This window comes from Urtica dioica, chromosome 1 (assembly GCF_054948205.1).
Source record: "Urtica dioica subsp. dioica isolate 48M chromosome 1, U.dioica_male_clone48M_v1_H2, whole genome shotgun sequence".
NCBI lineage: Eukaryota > Viridiplantae > Streptophyta > Magnoliopsida > Rosales > Urticaceae > Urtica > Urtica dioica.
This window is the reverse complement of record NC_142756.1, coordinates 16,026,399-16,038,734: the sequence shown is the minus strand read 5'-3', so window position 1 is coordinate 16,038,734 and position 12,336 is coordinate 16,026,399. Positions and strand designations below refer to the sequence as shown.

General features: G+C 34.4%; 2 protein-coding genes across 4 annotated transcripts; one reads left to right on the top strand and one right to left on the bottom strand.

The window, feature by feature from the left end:
• Window positions 1-1,558: 1,558 nt before the first annotated feature.
• LOC149407514 (G1/S-specific cyclin-E protein) lies at window positions 1,559-5,703 on the top strand. 3 transcript variants are annotated; one of them, XM_089614276.1, is made up of 10 exons: window positions 1,559-1,796; window positions 1,884-1,956; window positions 2,440-2,581; window positions 2,659-2,946; window positions 3,023-3,170; window positions 3,291-4,298; window positions 4,419-4,657; window positions 4,791-4,864; window positions 5,108-5,216; window positions 5,436-5,703. In XM_089614276.1, the coding sequence occupies exons 2-10, from the start codon at window positions 1,937-1,939 to the stop codon at window positions 5,478-5,480; spliced, it is 2,073 nt and encodes a 690-aa protein (XP_089470402.1). In that variant the 5' UTR covers window positions 1,559-1,796; window positions 1,884-1,936; the 3' UTR covers window positions 5,481-5,703. The 3 variants fall into 3 exon arrangements, with proteins under 3 accessions (XP_089470402.1, XP_089470396.1, XP_089470398.1); XM_089614270.1 differs by having other exon boundaries at window positions 1,884-1,969; XM_089614272.1 differs by having other exon boundaries at window positions 1,562-1,796; window positions 1,884-1,969; window positions 5,442-5,703.
• Window positions 5,704-5,813: 110 nt separating this feature from the next.
• LOC149407513 (small ubiquitin-related modifier 2-like) lies at window positions 5,814-7,651 on the bottom strand. Its single transcript, XM_089614280.1, has 3 exons — window positions 7,435-7,651; window positions 6,204-6,353; window positions 5,814-6,109 (listed from the first exon to the last, which is right to left on the bottom strand). The coding sequence occupies exons 1-3, from the start codon at window positions 7,522-7,524 to the stop codon at window positions 6,041-6,043; spliced, it is 309 nt and encodes a 102-aa protein (XP_089470406.1). The 5' UTR covers window positions 7,525-7,651; the 3' UTR covers window positions 5,814-6,040.
• Window positions 7,652-12,336: the final 4,685 nt, after the last annotated feature.

Genomic DNA, 12,336 nt, shown 5'->3' with positions numbered 1-12,336 from the left:
ATACTAGTGTGTATACACATGCACGAATAATAGGTCAAACGACAAAGTGGGCCCACCATTTACGGCACAAAGTGGATGGTGGTTTCCATGGAATTGGAAGTACACGTCTCATTCTTATCTCAAATTCATGTACGCATTGCGTAATCATGTGCCATAAAACCTTATTTATATGTATTATTATTATTATTATTACTATTAAATTCATATCTTATCATTGTTTTGTTTGTACAGTATAATCACATTGATGTATTAGAATCACAAGATCTAAACGTAATATAATCTCGTCCCGCAAGAGCCTCTACGTCTCGAAAGTTCTCTGTCACCGCCGTTTATTGACTGTAATAGAACAAAAGGCGTTGGAGTCCTTCTTGTATTTGGTTCTATCAGTGATGTTATTTATTTTTTATTTTTTTGTTTTTGCACTATATTCATTACTTTTTGTGGTTCTTAATTTTGAATTGAAAATGGGGTAGTCGTTGTCCATTAGACTTTTATCAATACAGTCTGAAGACATTTTTTTTTTCAATAGACCACGACATCAGCCATATAATTAATTTTCTTCTTTAGAGGGCGAATGAGCGATTCCGTCAGATATATCTCGACATCTCTATTGTTATTTAATTCTCAGGAGCATAGTTCTTTTTATAGTTTACTTTGTACTCTTTCACTAAACATTCTCAGCTATTGTGTAAGAGTTTATCTACGTTGCGAATTTTATATATTTGCTCTTTATCAATATCATTAATAGTACAGATTTCGTTCCAAAAAAATTTGTAATATAATCTCTCCAACAGGAGAAAAAAAAAATGCTTACACCGGCAATTGCAATAGAAGAAGAATCATATTATTTAAGCTCTTATTTATTATTTTATAAACTAAATTTATACTTAAAAAGTATTTGGAATACGGATATGTGTTTGATTTCCCATACCAAAATTGTAGCAAAAAATATAGATGCAAAGGCAAAAGCTCAATAAAGAACAACTTATATGCCATACCCATATGTAATGATAAATTTAACACTAATTTTATTCTTTTTTCACTGCCTCGAATACTTTATTCCTAGGACCACGGGAAAGAGTTACCTGCTTTTACAGCATCACCTTAAATTGCAAGTAACCCGAATAAGACTTATTTATGAAAGAAAAAAAGTAATATTCAAAGTGCCATTGTGATTTGTGAGTTCATTTATACCTATGGCGTTTGGACTTTATTATTGTTGATATGCAGTTATGCACTAATGGTGAAAAAAATATATAGATATATATAAAATAAAATAAAACAAAAAACATATTAAGCATATAATATTTTTATTAAGTGTATGTCGTCACTCATTAGGAATAAGAAGTAACACGGAAACAGCATGAGTACGAGCTCAACCGTAGAGTTGATTGTCTGGGCTATTCCCGTAATTCCGTCTAACTCCTCTTCTGTGAAAAAAAAATTCATTTAACCTGGCGGGAACTAATCCTTTTACAATTTTACCCTTCTTCTTCTTCCATAACCGAATCGTCGATATTTGTATAAACGTGTCGTTGACGAGAAAAGAACACCTCTCTCTCTCTCTCTCTCTCTCTCTCTCTCTCTCTCTCTCTCTCCTCTTCTGATTTCGAAGCTCGGTTTCTATTTATGTCTCTCTGTTTTCTAGTTCGTCTAACTTCCCAGTTCTGTTTCAATCACCGCCGTTGATTTCTCATTATCTCTCAATCGATTTCTTCGTTGCATTTCATGGAAGTTCAATTTCAGCATCTTATCTTTCTTCGTTTCGTATTCATGAAGCTTCAGTTTCGAACAAGGTTTTTATTTTTTATTTATTTTTATAATTAAATTTACTTCTTCGCGTGATTCTTAATTCGAAGAATTTTTAATGGTGAACAATGCAGTGATTGGTGGTGATGGTAATAGCTTCGATGGTGATTGGTGGTGACGAGCGAAGATGCGTTTTTCCTCTCACCGGTCTGCAAATCGGGTAATTCCAATTCGCGAGTTTGTTTTTTATTCTTGTGTGATAGAATTGGGTTTGATATTTTCAATTGCATAATTTAGTTTGAAATTTGTAGATATTTCGAAAATCGACTCCAGTTAGCTGTTTAATTTTCACTTTAAAACAAATCTGTCTGTGTTTGTAGCTGTGATTCTTGTGCTTCTCAAACAAGCAAAAAAAAAAATACTAAAATAAATAGCTTGTTTGGAAGTTTGATGTGGTGGTCTTCCAAGGAGAGCAATATATAGGTCTAATTTGCTTTACTCGTCATTATATTGGGGAAAGTAAAAAAGGAAAGAAAATTACTTGCATTTTACCATGTTTAAATTAACAGTAAATAAAACTTGCTAGAAGAAATTTTTGCAGGGCAATTGAGATTTTACTTATCTTAATAGATTTCTTGCTTCTTTTTTTCATCATTTCGTTTCATAACTTTGTGATTCGTATAATATCAGAGACTTGCAGTCTTACCTTTCGGATCTTAGCCTCTTTGTCGCTCATGAAAGCAACAAGCTTTACGTCTTAGTGGACAACCGGCCATGGCTGAGAGATCGAGGCTCTCGTCCAGCGCACTTTTGGCAATATATGGTTACTAAGGTTACCATCTGAAGCCTGATAAAACTGGCTTTAGTGGGATGGTTGATGATTGCGATCTAATTTGGTTCTGTTTTCAGTCAAGGTTATCTCCTTTTGCACATTCAAAGATACGGAATGAGAAGAAAGAGGAGGGAAAAGAGGCTTGCTCTATAAACACTACTACAGGTTCGAAGAAATTTGCGAGATGGTTCCAATTGGTTGATGCGGTGACACTGTCTCAAAAGAGAATTTTGCTTCCTGTCAAGAAGCTTCGAGATTCTTCTTCTCTTTTGAGCAGCGAGCTTCACCGGACATTTAATGGTTTCATCGTTTTCGAAGTTGATTGGAGCAGTGTTCGAGGAATCAACTATTTAAATGAGCTTCAGGTTAAGATTACTCACTTCTCACGCTACTGATCTTATGTTTGTAGAGCTCTTTTATTGATATTTGTTTATATTGCAGACTGATACATCTGTGGCGTTAGAGGCAAAATTTATGCGAAGATGGGAGTTCGATACTATAGCTCATGCAACAAGCTGTATATCATCATGGTTTCAGGGTACATTATCTGAGAAACTAATGTTGAAAGAGTATCTCAACTCCACTATAGGTAAGCAATTTGCTTTTTTGTGTCGATCTAGATGTTGTGATGGTTGGTTTTTTAGTTTCTTTGTTTGCTTCAAATTACAGATTTGTTATTTTGCTTTTGATAATCGTGTCTTGTCTTCAGGGGGAATCTTCTATGATGCTAAACAAGATATACTAGAAATTCTATCCGATAGCGATGAAGATGGTGATGGCAATGGTGATTCTGATAGTGATAGTTGTGGTGATGATGAAGATGAAAGCAATGATGATGAAAATTGCAACTCCAAGAATTCATCTACTGGAAATGATTCTCTTGGCTCCTTTTTTAAAAAGTTGAATATATTATCTAGAACTGGGAAAAATGAGAAAGGTTTTCAAACTCCGCCTCCTTCCGTTGGACTATACAAAAGAAGGAAAATCACCGGCTCGCCTAGTCCAAGAGTAGAAGTTGACTCCCGTTCTGATGATCCCTCTGAAATTTGTGCCGAAAGCTGTGGAAATGCCGTTGAAGCTAGCCAGTACACGGATGTTTTGATTCTGTTAAGGTTCAATGACCGTGATCTTCCATTCACACTCCGAAAAATAATCATGTCCGACGTGCGGTTACTAACTCTACTGGAAGCTGGGCTTCCGTCGTGGGTCATATTCCTTCAGTCATACCCGGGGTTTTGCCACCTTTATCGGCCATGGATGTGTCCCTTGGCAAGAGCTTTGTACGTGCTTATCTCAGTTGTTACTGTGCTCATAGGATTTTACGATCTGTACAAGAATGTCCCAGTTCTAAAGGCAACTGCGTCGCGTTTGTTTGGACCTCTATTCGATTGGATCGAGACTTGGGAGATGATAACGAGGATAAAGTGCCTCGGAACAATGCTGTTTCTGCACAACTTTCAGAAGGCTGTTCAGTGGTTTCTTACGATTCGGAGCACGACGAGATCTTTCTTTTCGGTTCTCGCTCAGCCACTTGCCGAGCCTCTTCTGGAAGTTTTGGAAATTGTTCTTCCGGTGTGGAATGTCTCAGTCAAAATCATAGAAGGGTTCTTCTCGGTTATTGGGTTACTAGTTGACTCTTCTTGCAGTATCGTGGGGGACATTGTGGAGTTTTTCTTCTTCCCGATATGGTTTGCTGTCTCGCTTGTATGGAACATTGGTAGGTCACCTGCTATATTTTCATCACTCGTATTTTGCACCATTCTGTTAGTGATGTTAAAATACTTTTTAGATCTTAATGTCGTTAATGAAACAATTCCGGGATATTTCGGTTTTGCAGCAACTACAGTTTTGTATCCTATAATTCGGATAGTCTGGGAAGTTCTTTATGCACCGATCCGCTTGATCTTTGGGTTCGCCAATCTCGTATCTCTCGCTTGTACGTCCGTATATGAGATGTTTGGAGAAATATGGGAGTTCATTAGTAGCATTGTTCGGCTTGCCTCTGCTTCTGAGGCAACAATAACTGCCCATGAAGTTTCCATTTGGCGTTCACTCTGGAATGACCTATTTTCCCAGGTTTCTTTCTTTGCATTTCTTATTTACCTGTCACAATAATCGACACGGTTTAAGAAAATGGTTACCTGTCACAATAATCGACACGGTTTAAGAAAATGGTTTGATTAATTGCACAAACTGTTTGTATATTCAGATCTTCCGTGCTGTAAGGAGTATATTGAATGGATTTGTCGCCTTCTTCGCAGCCTGTAATAGACATCGGCTTAGGTAAGCCTACTTCGTTAATTCATCATCACGACTATTTCTATGTCACATGGTTGCTAATCTGATAGATACGGGTTTTTTTGTAGAGAACTCATGTCAATTACTTCATTGATGCCTAACTCTGCTTTGCTGTTCTGTATCAAAGTTGTCGAGCAAAGAAAGATTCTCTTTTCACGGTTTCGAGTTTGACTAGAGAATCTCACAGATGTTTTGTTGTTTTTTTGCTGCATTGGTTTTTTTCTACAGCATTTATAATCACATGCATGAGATCACTCGAAGATTATTGGGTCAATCTCGGAGATCAAGACACGAGGAGTATAGATTAAGTAGACCCAGACGGGAAACTCGGAATACGGTCAGCATGATTTTTGCTTCTTGAAGTTCAGTATAAACATCCTGAGAAATAGTTCATTGAAGTTCATATAAAAGCAAGACTAAACATTTCAGAAGAAAATGTTTTCCGTTCTTTTGATTCAGTTTTTTCTTGGGTTGATATAAATAATTTTGTTTATGAGATATATTGATTAATCAATGCTTAGCTATTGTTTTTAACTTTTATGTTCTTATATCTTAGCTGCAGTCCGATTCCAGAAGGAAAATTCAAATCCAATATCGGTAACGGAGATAGCTACTTAACAGAATCCAGAGGCTTTATATGAGACACATTTGGAGGCAAAACATGTCCAACAGCATGAGATCTTACAATTATACTCCCTAAGAAAATCCTCCTGGTCCTGGGAGAGCTTTTTTTCCTTCAATACTTTTTCTCCACAAGTTTTGGTAAAGGAAAAAAAAAAGTAAATATGTATAAATAGACCAGAATGTAAATTGTGATGCAGTTGCAAATCGGAAACAGCTATGTCAATATCGTAAGCCGGTTCTGCATCGTTTGGTTCAACTCGTTAACACAGCAGCATCGCCTAAAATTCACAATGATAAACATGCAGCGGAAAAAAAAAAAAGGATTCCATTCACATAATATCCGATAGAATTTGCGAACCAGACAGAAGAGCATTCTTGAGCATCCGACAGACAACCTCATAATAACAGTAGCACAAAAAGAGATGTCTTGGTGGCTTCATTTAACTAGCAACTTACTCCTAATATTTCATAACTAAAACCACCGATGTAGAGTATGACTATAAAAAGTAGGAACCCCAATAAAACACTGATTATTCATTACACAATTGAGGCACCACCAGTTTGGTGCAACATGGCATCAATCTCATCTCCGTCCTCCATCTCGAGCTGTAAAAATACCAAATACGGAACAGGTTATATTTCAGTTTCATTGTCATGTGTTGCAATGGAGAGAGAGAGAGAGAGAGAGAGAGAGAGAGACCTCATCAGGAGTCTGCTCTGCACGGAGGCGACGACCATCAAACAAGAAAGCGATGGCGTTGAACTCAACAGATTGCCTATCACAATACGCGTTCATCAGCTTCTTCAATTGAGTGCTTCTCTTGATCCGGAAGAATACTTCATTTCCATCCTGGAACCAATTCCACCAAATTCTTGGTTGTTGACTATAAAACTTAAGATATCATGTTTTCCCACAAAAATATATAAATATTTTTAAAAGAAAACACGCTTCCAAATAGAGTAATCTGGAAATACACTTGTTTCAAGTAAAGACAGAAAAATTATCAAACTAAAGACAGCGTCGAATTTAAATCGTTTAGATGAACATGGAATCAAGTAGCCTACGGCTGAGTCAGTTTGAATGATTTTTGGCCAATTCTTTGTTGGTATTGTAGACGAAACATAGAAATTTAAAGATGACATTTGTTATGTTCAACTGTTAATCATTATAAACATATAATCTTATTAAATTCTCAAAACTACTAACATGTGCGGTCGGTGTTACGTGTAAACCGTCTACTTAAATTATTGCAAAATCATAATTTTACATAAGTTAAATTAAGGGACAGTCTTTAGAAACTAGTCTAGAATACCATTGTTTCACTTTCACTTGATTTATCAGTGCTTGTAAACTAAATTGCAGATTCATAAAACTCACACACTCCCGATGCAATTGCAATGCAAAACAAAAATATATGAACGTTCAAGAAAATAGTCATACAACACTGCTTAAACCAACATCCTTGAAACTAAAACTGTCTTCTAATATAAGAAACCAATGCATGACATAATTTATGTAATCAAAATCTAAATGAATAACGTACGATAAACCCTAACCCTACACATTCGAGAGGAAATTATAAAAAAAAAATTATTCGGTGTGTCTTCCAAACCCCCCAATCAAACCCAATTAAACCTAATAAAAACATGGACTGATATGCGAGCTCAAAATTCTGATATATATAATAATTAGAAGGAAAAAAAAAACAGTACAGGCAAATATATAAAAATATAGATATAAATTATAATAAAGACACCGACAAGAGTCAGAGAATTCGAAGAAATGAAATACAGCAAGACGAATCAGAGAATCTCGTCTTCCATTCCATGTTCTCGACGGAAAATAAAAACAGCAGCGTAACCCTAGAAACCAATCGGAACGAAATAAACCTAAATACGATTCAAATCCACACACAGATAGATACACATACCTGACCCTTGACCTTCAGGTTGATATGAGCACCCTGATCGTTGGGCTTCTTGTCGTCCTCTGGTGGCTGCTGATTAGTCGTCCCTGACATCGTCGAACTCTCTCACTGCAACAACGAAGCTAGGGCTCTCTTTTTCTCTCTGAAAATGAAATAAAAAAGAAAAGAAAAAGAGACGAGGAAAGGAAACCAATCGTTTTTAATTCATTTTATATGCAGATGGATTTTCTTCGGTATTGTAATGTACTAATAACACAGGGTGTTGTGAGGATTTACACGTGTCACTAACTTATTGGATAAACACTAATGACTCGTTGCTCTGACTTCCGAAGTAAGATGATCCGATACAGCTTCCGGCCCAGCTTCATACCTGGGCCTGGCCCTGGGCCTAAAACCTTCAACGGGTTAAGGGTTTCTTTTTTATTTCAAAACAATTTAATCATCTATTTAATAAACCAAAGGAAAAATGACACATATATCGAATTTGTATCTTCTGTTTAATTAAAATGACATAATTACCTTAGCATAGATTACAGTGCCCGAACCATCATTTGGTTGACTTTTTATTGATGTTGACTCTAATACTGATATATAAACTTCATTTTACCCTTTATTCATGTGTATCATATACGTAATTTATTTAAAAACAAAAAAACAAACAACAATCTATAAATTGTCGAAAACGCGGCCAGAGGAAAGAGGTAACAATCGACTGTTGATAGTCATCAAAATCAATTATTCGAGCGTGAAATCTAGAACTCCGATTTGCAATTCGAACACAGAATGAAGCTATCTCTTGGAAGGTATGAATTTTATTAGTCTATTTCGATTTAGGGCTATTTTTTATTTTAAAATTTGAAGGTTACGTTATTGATTTGGGATTTTGTTTGATTTTTTTTATATCAAAACTAACATCAATGATAAATTAGTTAAATTCGATATTTTACTAAAACATATGGTATATATGTGTTATTTTTCCTAAACAAAATGATAATAACTAAATCTTATATACATAATGATATTGCGAGAGTAACTCGTATCTCCTACCGAATCATATTCGCTTTTTTTTGGAAGAAGAAGAGATCGTGCAAAAAAAAAAAAAAAAAAAAAAAAAAAGGAGATCATATTCATTTCTGTTTTCTTTATATGTTCATCAATGTATTCGTTATTGCTTGGATGTACGTGGGGCATTTTTGAACGCCTATTGGATTTTTTTCTTTTTGGTCCATTAAGTAGCCATTACTACTATTGTGGCAGTTGGTTTTGTAAACATAATTAGTAGGTGGCGTGTGAGTAAATACATGTCAATTATAATAGTAATAAATGTACAACGTGCAAAAATGTATACATTTTATTTTAAGTGAACACTATTGTGGTTTTTTTTTTTTTGTGGCTCTATGTTATATGGAGAGAGATTCTTGTCTCTCTTGACTAGAAACGGCTTAAAAGAGGCTTTGAAAAGCTCACCGTGCTTACTAAATAGTTCAATCAATCACTCTTTAATTGCGGACGAAATTGATATGATCTTCTCATACCACCATGATCACTTGTAGGGTGACCGTAAACATCATTTTAAAATATGAACAAAAATCAAAGAAAATCATCACCCCAAATAAAGTTATTCATATTGGTTAGATTTTGTATCTTAAATTGAACATGCATTTCAAAAATCTTAGAGGTGGGATATACGCAGCCCCATATTCTATATCTCGGCCTCCCTGATATGGCCTAATGAGGAAAAAGAAAAAATTTCGACTGAGAGGAGCTATGGCAAAAAACTCTTAAGTTTGTGCAACTCTATTTTCTAAGAGGGTGAAAAATAAATCTTGATTAAGTAGGTAGTCTAGTCCAAGCCATTCTTGCTTAGTCAATGAGTATCTTCAACTCCCTGCAGTATTGTGTGACAACATATGAGCGTCAATAGCCCGATTATCGTAGGAGCAGTGGTGAAAATCATTGAAAAGTCCACTTATTTGCCAAATGAAATAGATGATTTGGGATTTCAGGATCATGTGTTTCAAATAGTTTGTAGAGGGACTCTACGTTCCCTGATCCACTCAACACTGACAATCTCTTTTCCGTCGATGCACCCCGCAATTCAATAGATGTTTTTCATTACTTTGCGAAAAGAAACTCTACTTTTTAATTGTCCCGCTATAAATTCTGGGACAGTTTAGCGAAATAGCCAAAATGAAACTATGAAATTTGTTTTTAGCCTATGTTTCACAATTTTTAGGGAAATAGCCAACAGACTTATGTGGCAATAATTAAGGTTTGATTTACCCTTATTTATTAACAAATTCGTCACTTTCTCTCTCCTACTTTTTTCTTACATTTTTTTTACATAAAAACTTCAAAAAACCATATCTATCTCATATGAACTCGAAATTGAGTGATTCCAAATCCTACGGATTCGTGACGCCGAGATCTTTATAAATAGATCCATTGTGTTTGATGAAAAATCATGTTTAATACCATAGATGTAGAAAAATCACGTTACTACTTAAATATGGAAATAACTGGAAATTTTTGAAATTATCAAAAAAATAAATGGAAACGTAACTATGATGTATTAAACATAATTTTTCATCAAACACAATGGGTCTATTTTTGAAGATCTCAACGCCACGAATTTGTAGGATCTAAAATCACTCAATTTCGAGTTCGTATGAGAAAGATACGAATTTTTGAAGTTTTGATGCAAAAAAAAAATATTTGAAAAAAATAAGAGAGAGAAAGTGACGAATTTTTTAATAAATAAGGGCAAATCATACCTTAATTATTGCCACATAAGCCATTTGACTATATCCCTAAAAATTGTCAAACATAGGCTAGATCCAAAATCACATGTTTAAAGTGGCCTACTTACTTACAAATCTCTAAATTCTGCAAGAATAGTATGATGCCCATAAGGATTTGAAATTCCTGGTGAGTTGGGTCATAAATAATGTTAATATTTTAGAAGAAAAAGATATTGTTTGTAGATACAAGTCACCGAAGATGTAGCTTGATGAGAACATCTAAAGTATCTAATGTGAAGAAAGGCCAATGAACTCATCAACAAATTTGGACTTTTTTTTTACATATATTATAATCTCAAGTTTTTTATTTTCATTACTTTGAGGTTTTATTTTCTGATTGGGTTTATGGTTATTTATTTTTGTGGTTATGTTTTTTTTCATTCAATTGGTATTATAATAATTGAATTGGAATATGTTTAGTTTTTAGTTTATTTAGAAAATATATAGGCTTGTAAGCTCAAGTATATATTGGCATATTGGAAAGAAATAAAAAGTGAGTTTGTTTATGTGTTTAGAGAGGATTTTATTAGCTCCATAACTAATCAAGATTTTTTGCTCGAAATTTTTGTAAAGTTCATCTGATTCATCGACCATGTTTGTGAAATCGGAATTTTGACAATTTAGTTATTTTTATTGTGAAATATGGTTGTCATGTGGCTTGTGGCTTTCGAGGAGCTATGTGGAGAAACTATGTTGGAAAAAACATGTTCACTTAGCGGAAGAAAGCCCTATAGGATCTCAACATCCCCAAACAAAATCAATATCTTCATTTGGCGAGCGTTACATGATGATCTATCTAGGATTATAAATACTCTACGATGTGGCATGGTAGTATGTAGCAAATGTGACCAACTCGAAGAGGAAGCCACTCATGTGTTGATTTCTTGCCTAGCTTCAGAAGCCTAATGAGATGACATCACATTTTGCGATATTCACACGTCTTCAATTACTTTGTTAACATGTGCCTCGCTCTAACCTCCAAACTATATACACCTAAAATGGAGTTATTTGTTGTAATGTGTCGGTGGCTTCTGTACAAGATGAATGAAACTTGGAAGACCGTTTTGGAAGGTCAAGAATCATCGGAGATAAAACGTCAAAAATCATTATTAAATTTCAGGGGCTCGATGTCTATTGCGATATTTTGGATCATGTAGTAAACAAAATTAGGTTATACTTATTTTTAAATAAAGATGTCAAACCCACAAGGACTAAATTTGTAGATCACGAACTACTTTATAATGTTAGCGAATTGGATTCACGGTATTGAAAGACTTCATTTCCATGAAGACTTCATTTCCATCCTAAAATCATTTCACCAATTCGTGGTTGTTGACCATAAAAACTTTGAGATGTACTCTTTTCGCAGGAAAAATATATTGTTTTATAATATAAAAAAAATAAAACGCTTCCATAAGTAATATGCAAAATGCTAATTTAAGTAAAAGCATAAAAGTTACTAAACTAAATGCGGCACAAGAACATGGTACATCAAGTAGCCTAAGGCCGAATTAGTGTGATGATTTCCGGCCAATTGTTTGTTGGTATTTTAGAAGAACATAGGACTTTAAATATGATATTTATTATCTTTAAATGTTGATCATTATTAATATATAATTTTATTCAAACCTAAAAAGCTACACGCACGACCTCTTTCTAAATTTTTTGGTAGTGTAACATGTATGATTGTTTACAACAACATTTATAATATTACAAAATCATAATTCAAAACTTCACATATGTATAATCAAGGGACATTCCTAGAGACTAGTCAAGAACATCATTTTTCCACTTGATTCATCCATATTTGTAAACGAAATTGCAGACTCATAAAATAAAACTTTTCGATTCGATTGCAATGCAACACAAAACTATATAAATGCTCAAGGAGAAACCATACAACGAGCTGCTTCAAGTAACATCCTAGAAACAATTTCTATGAACAATTTCCATAAAAGAAAATTGATCACCCATGTAAATTATCATTTCACACCAGAAGAAAGGAAGAAAAATTTAACTACATGTTCACTTTCCCCTTCTTGTGTCTTATAATATACCAATGCATAATATATTATAGAGTTATTGGCGGTAAAAATAATCAATA

Excerpts from the sequence above, each read along its gene's own strand:
- LOC149407514 (XM_089614270.1), top strand. The coding sequence starts at position 1,896 with ATGGTAATAGCTTCGATGGTGATTGGTGGTGACGAGCGAAGATGCGTT. Across the intron at positions 4,299-4,418 it reads CTCGCTTGTATGGAACATTG|CAACTACAGTTTTGTATCCT; the intron begins GTAGGTCACCTG and ends TCGGTTTTGCAG. Across the intron at positions 4,658-4,790 it reads GGAATGACCTATTTTCCCAG|ATCTTCCGTGCTGTAAGGAG; the intron begins GTTTCTTTCTTT and ends TTGTATATTCAG.
- LOC149407513 (XM_089614280.1), bottom strand. The coding sequence starts at position 7,524 with ATGTCAGGGACGACTAATCAGCAGCCACCAGAGGACGACAAGAAGCCC. Across the intron at positions 6,354-7,434 it reads ACCTGAAGGTCAAGGGTCAG|GATGGAAATGAAGTATTCTT; the intron begins GTATGTGTATCT and ends AATTGGTTCCAG. Across the intron at positions 6,110-6,203 it reads CAGAGCAGACTCCTGATGAG|CTCGAGATGGAGGACGGAGA; the intron begins GTCTCTCTCTCT and ends GTATTTTTACAG.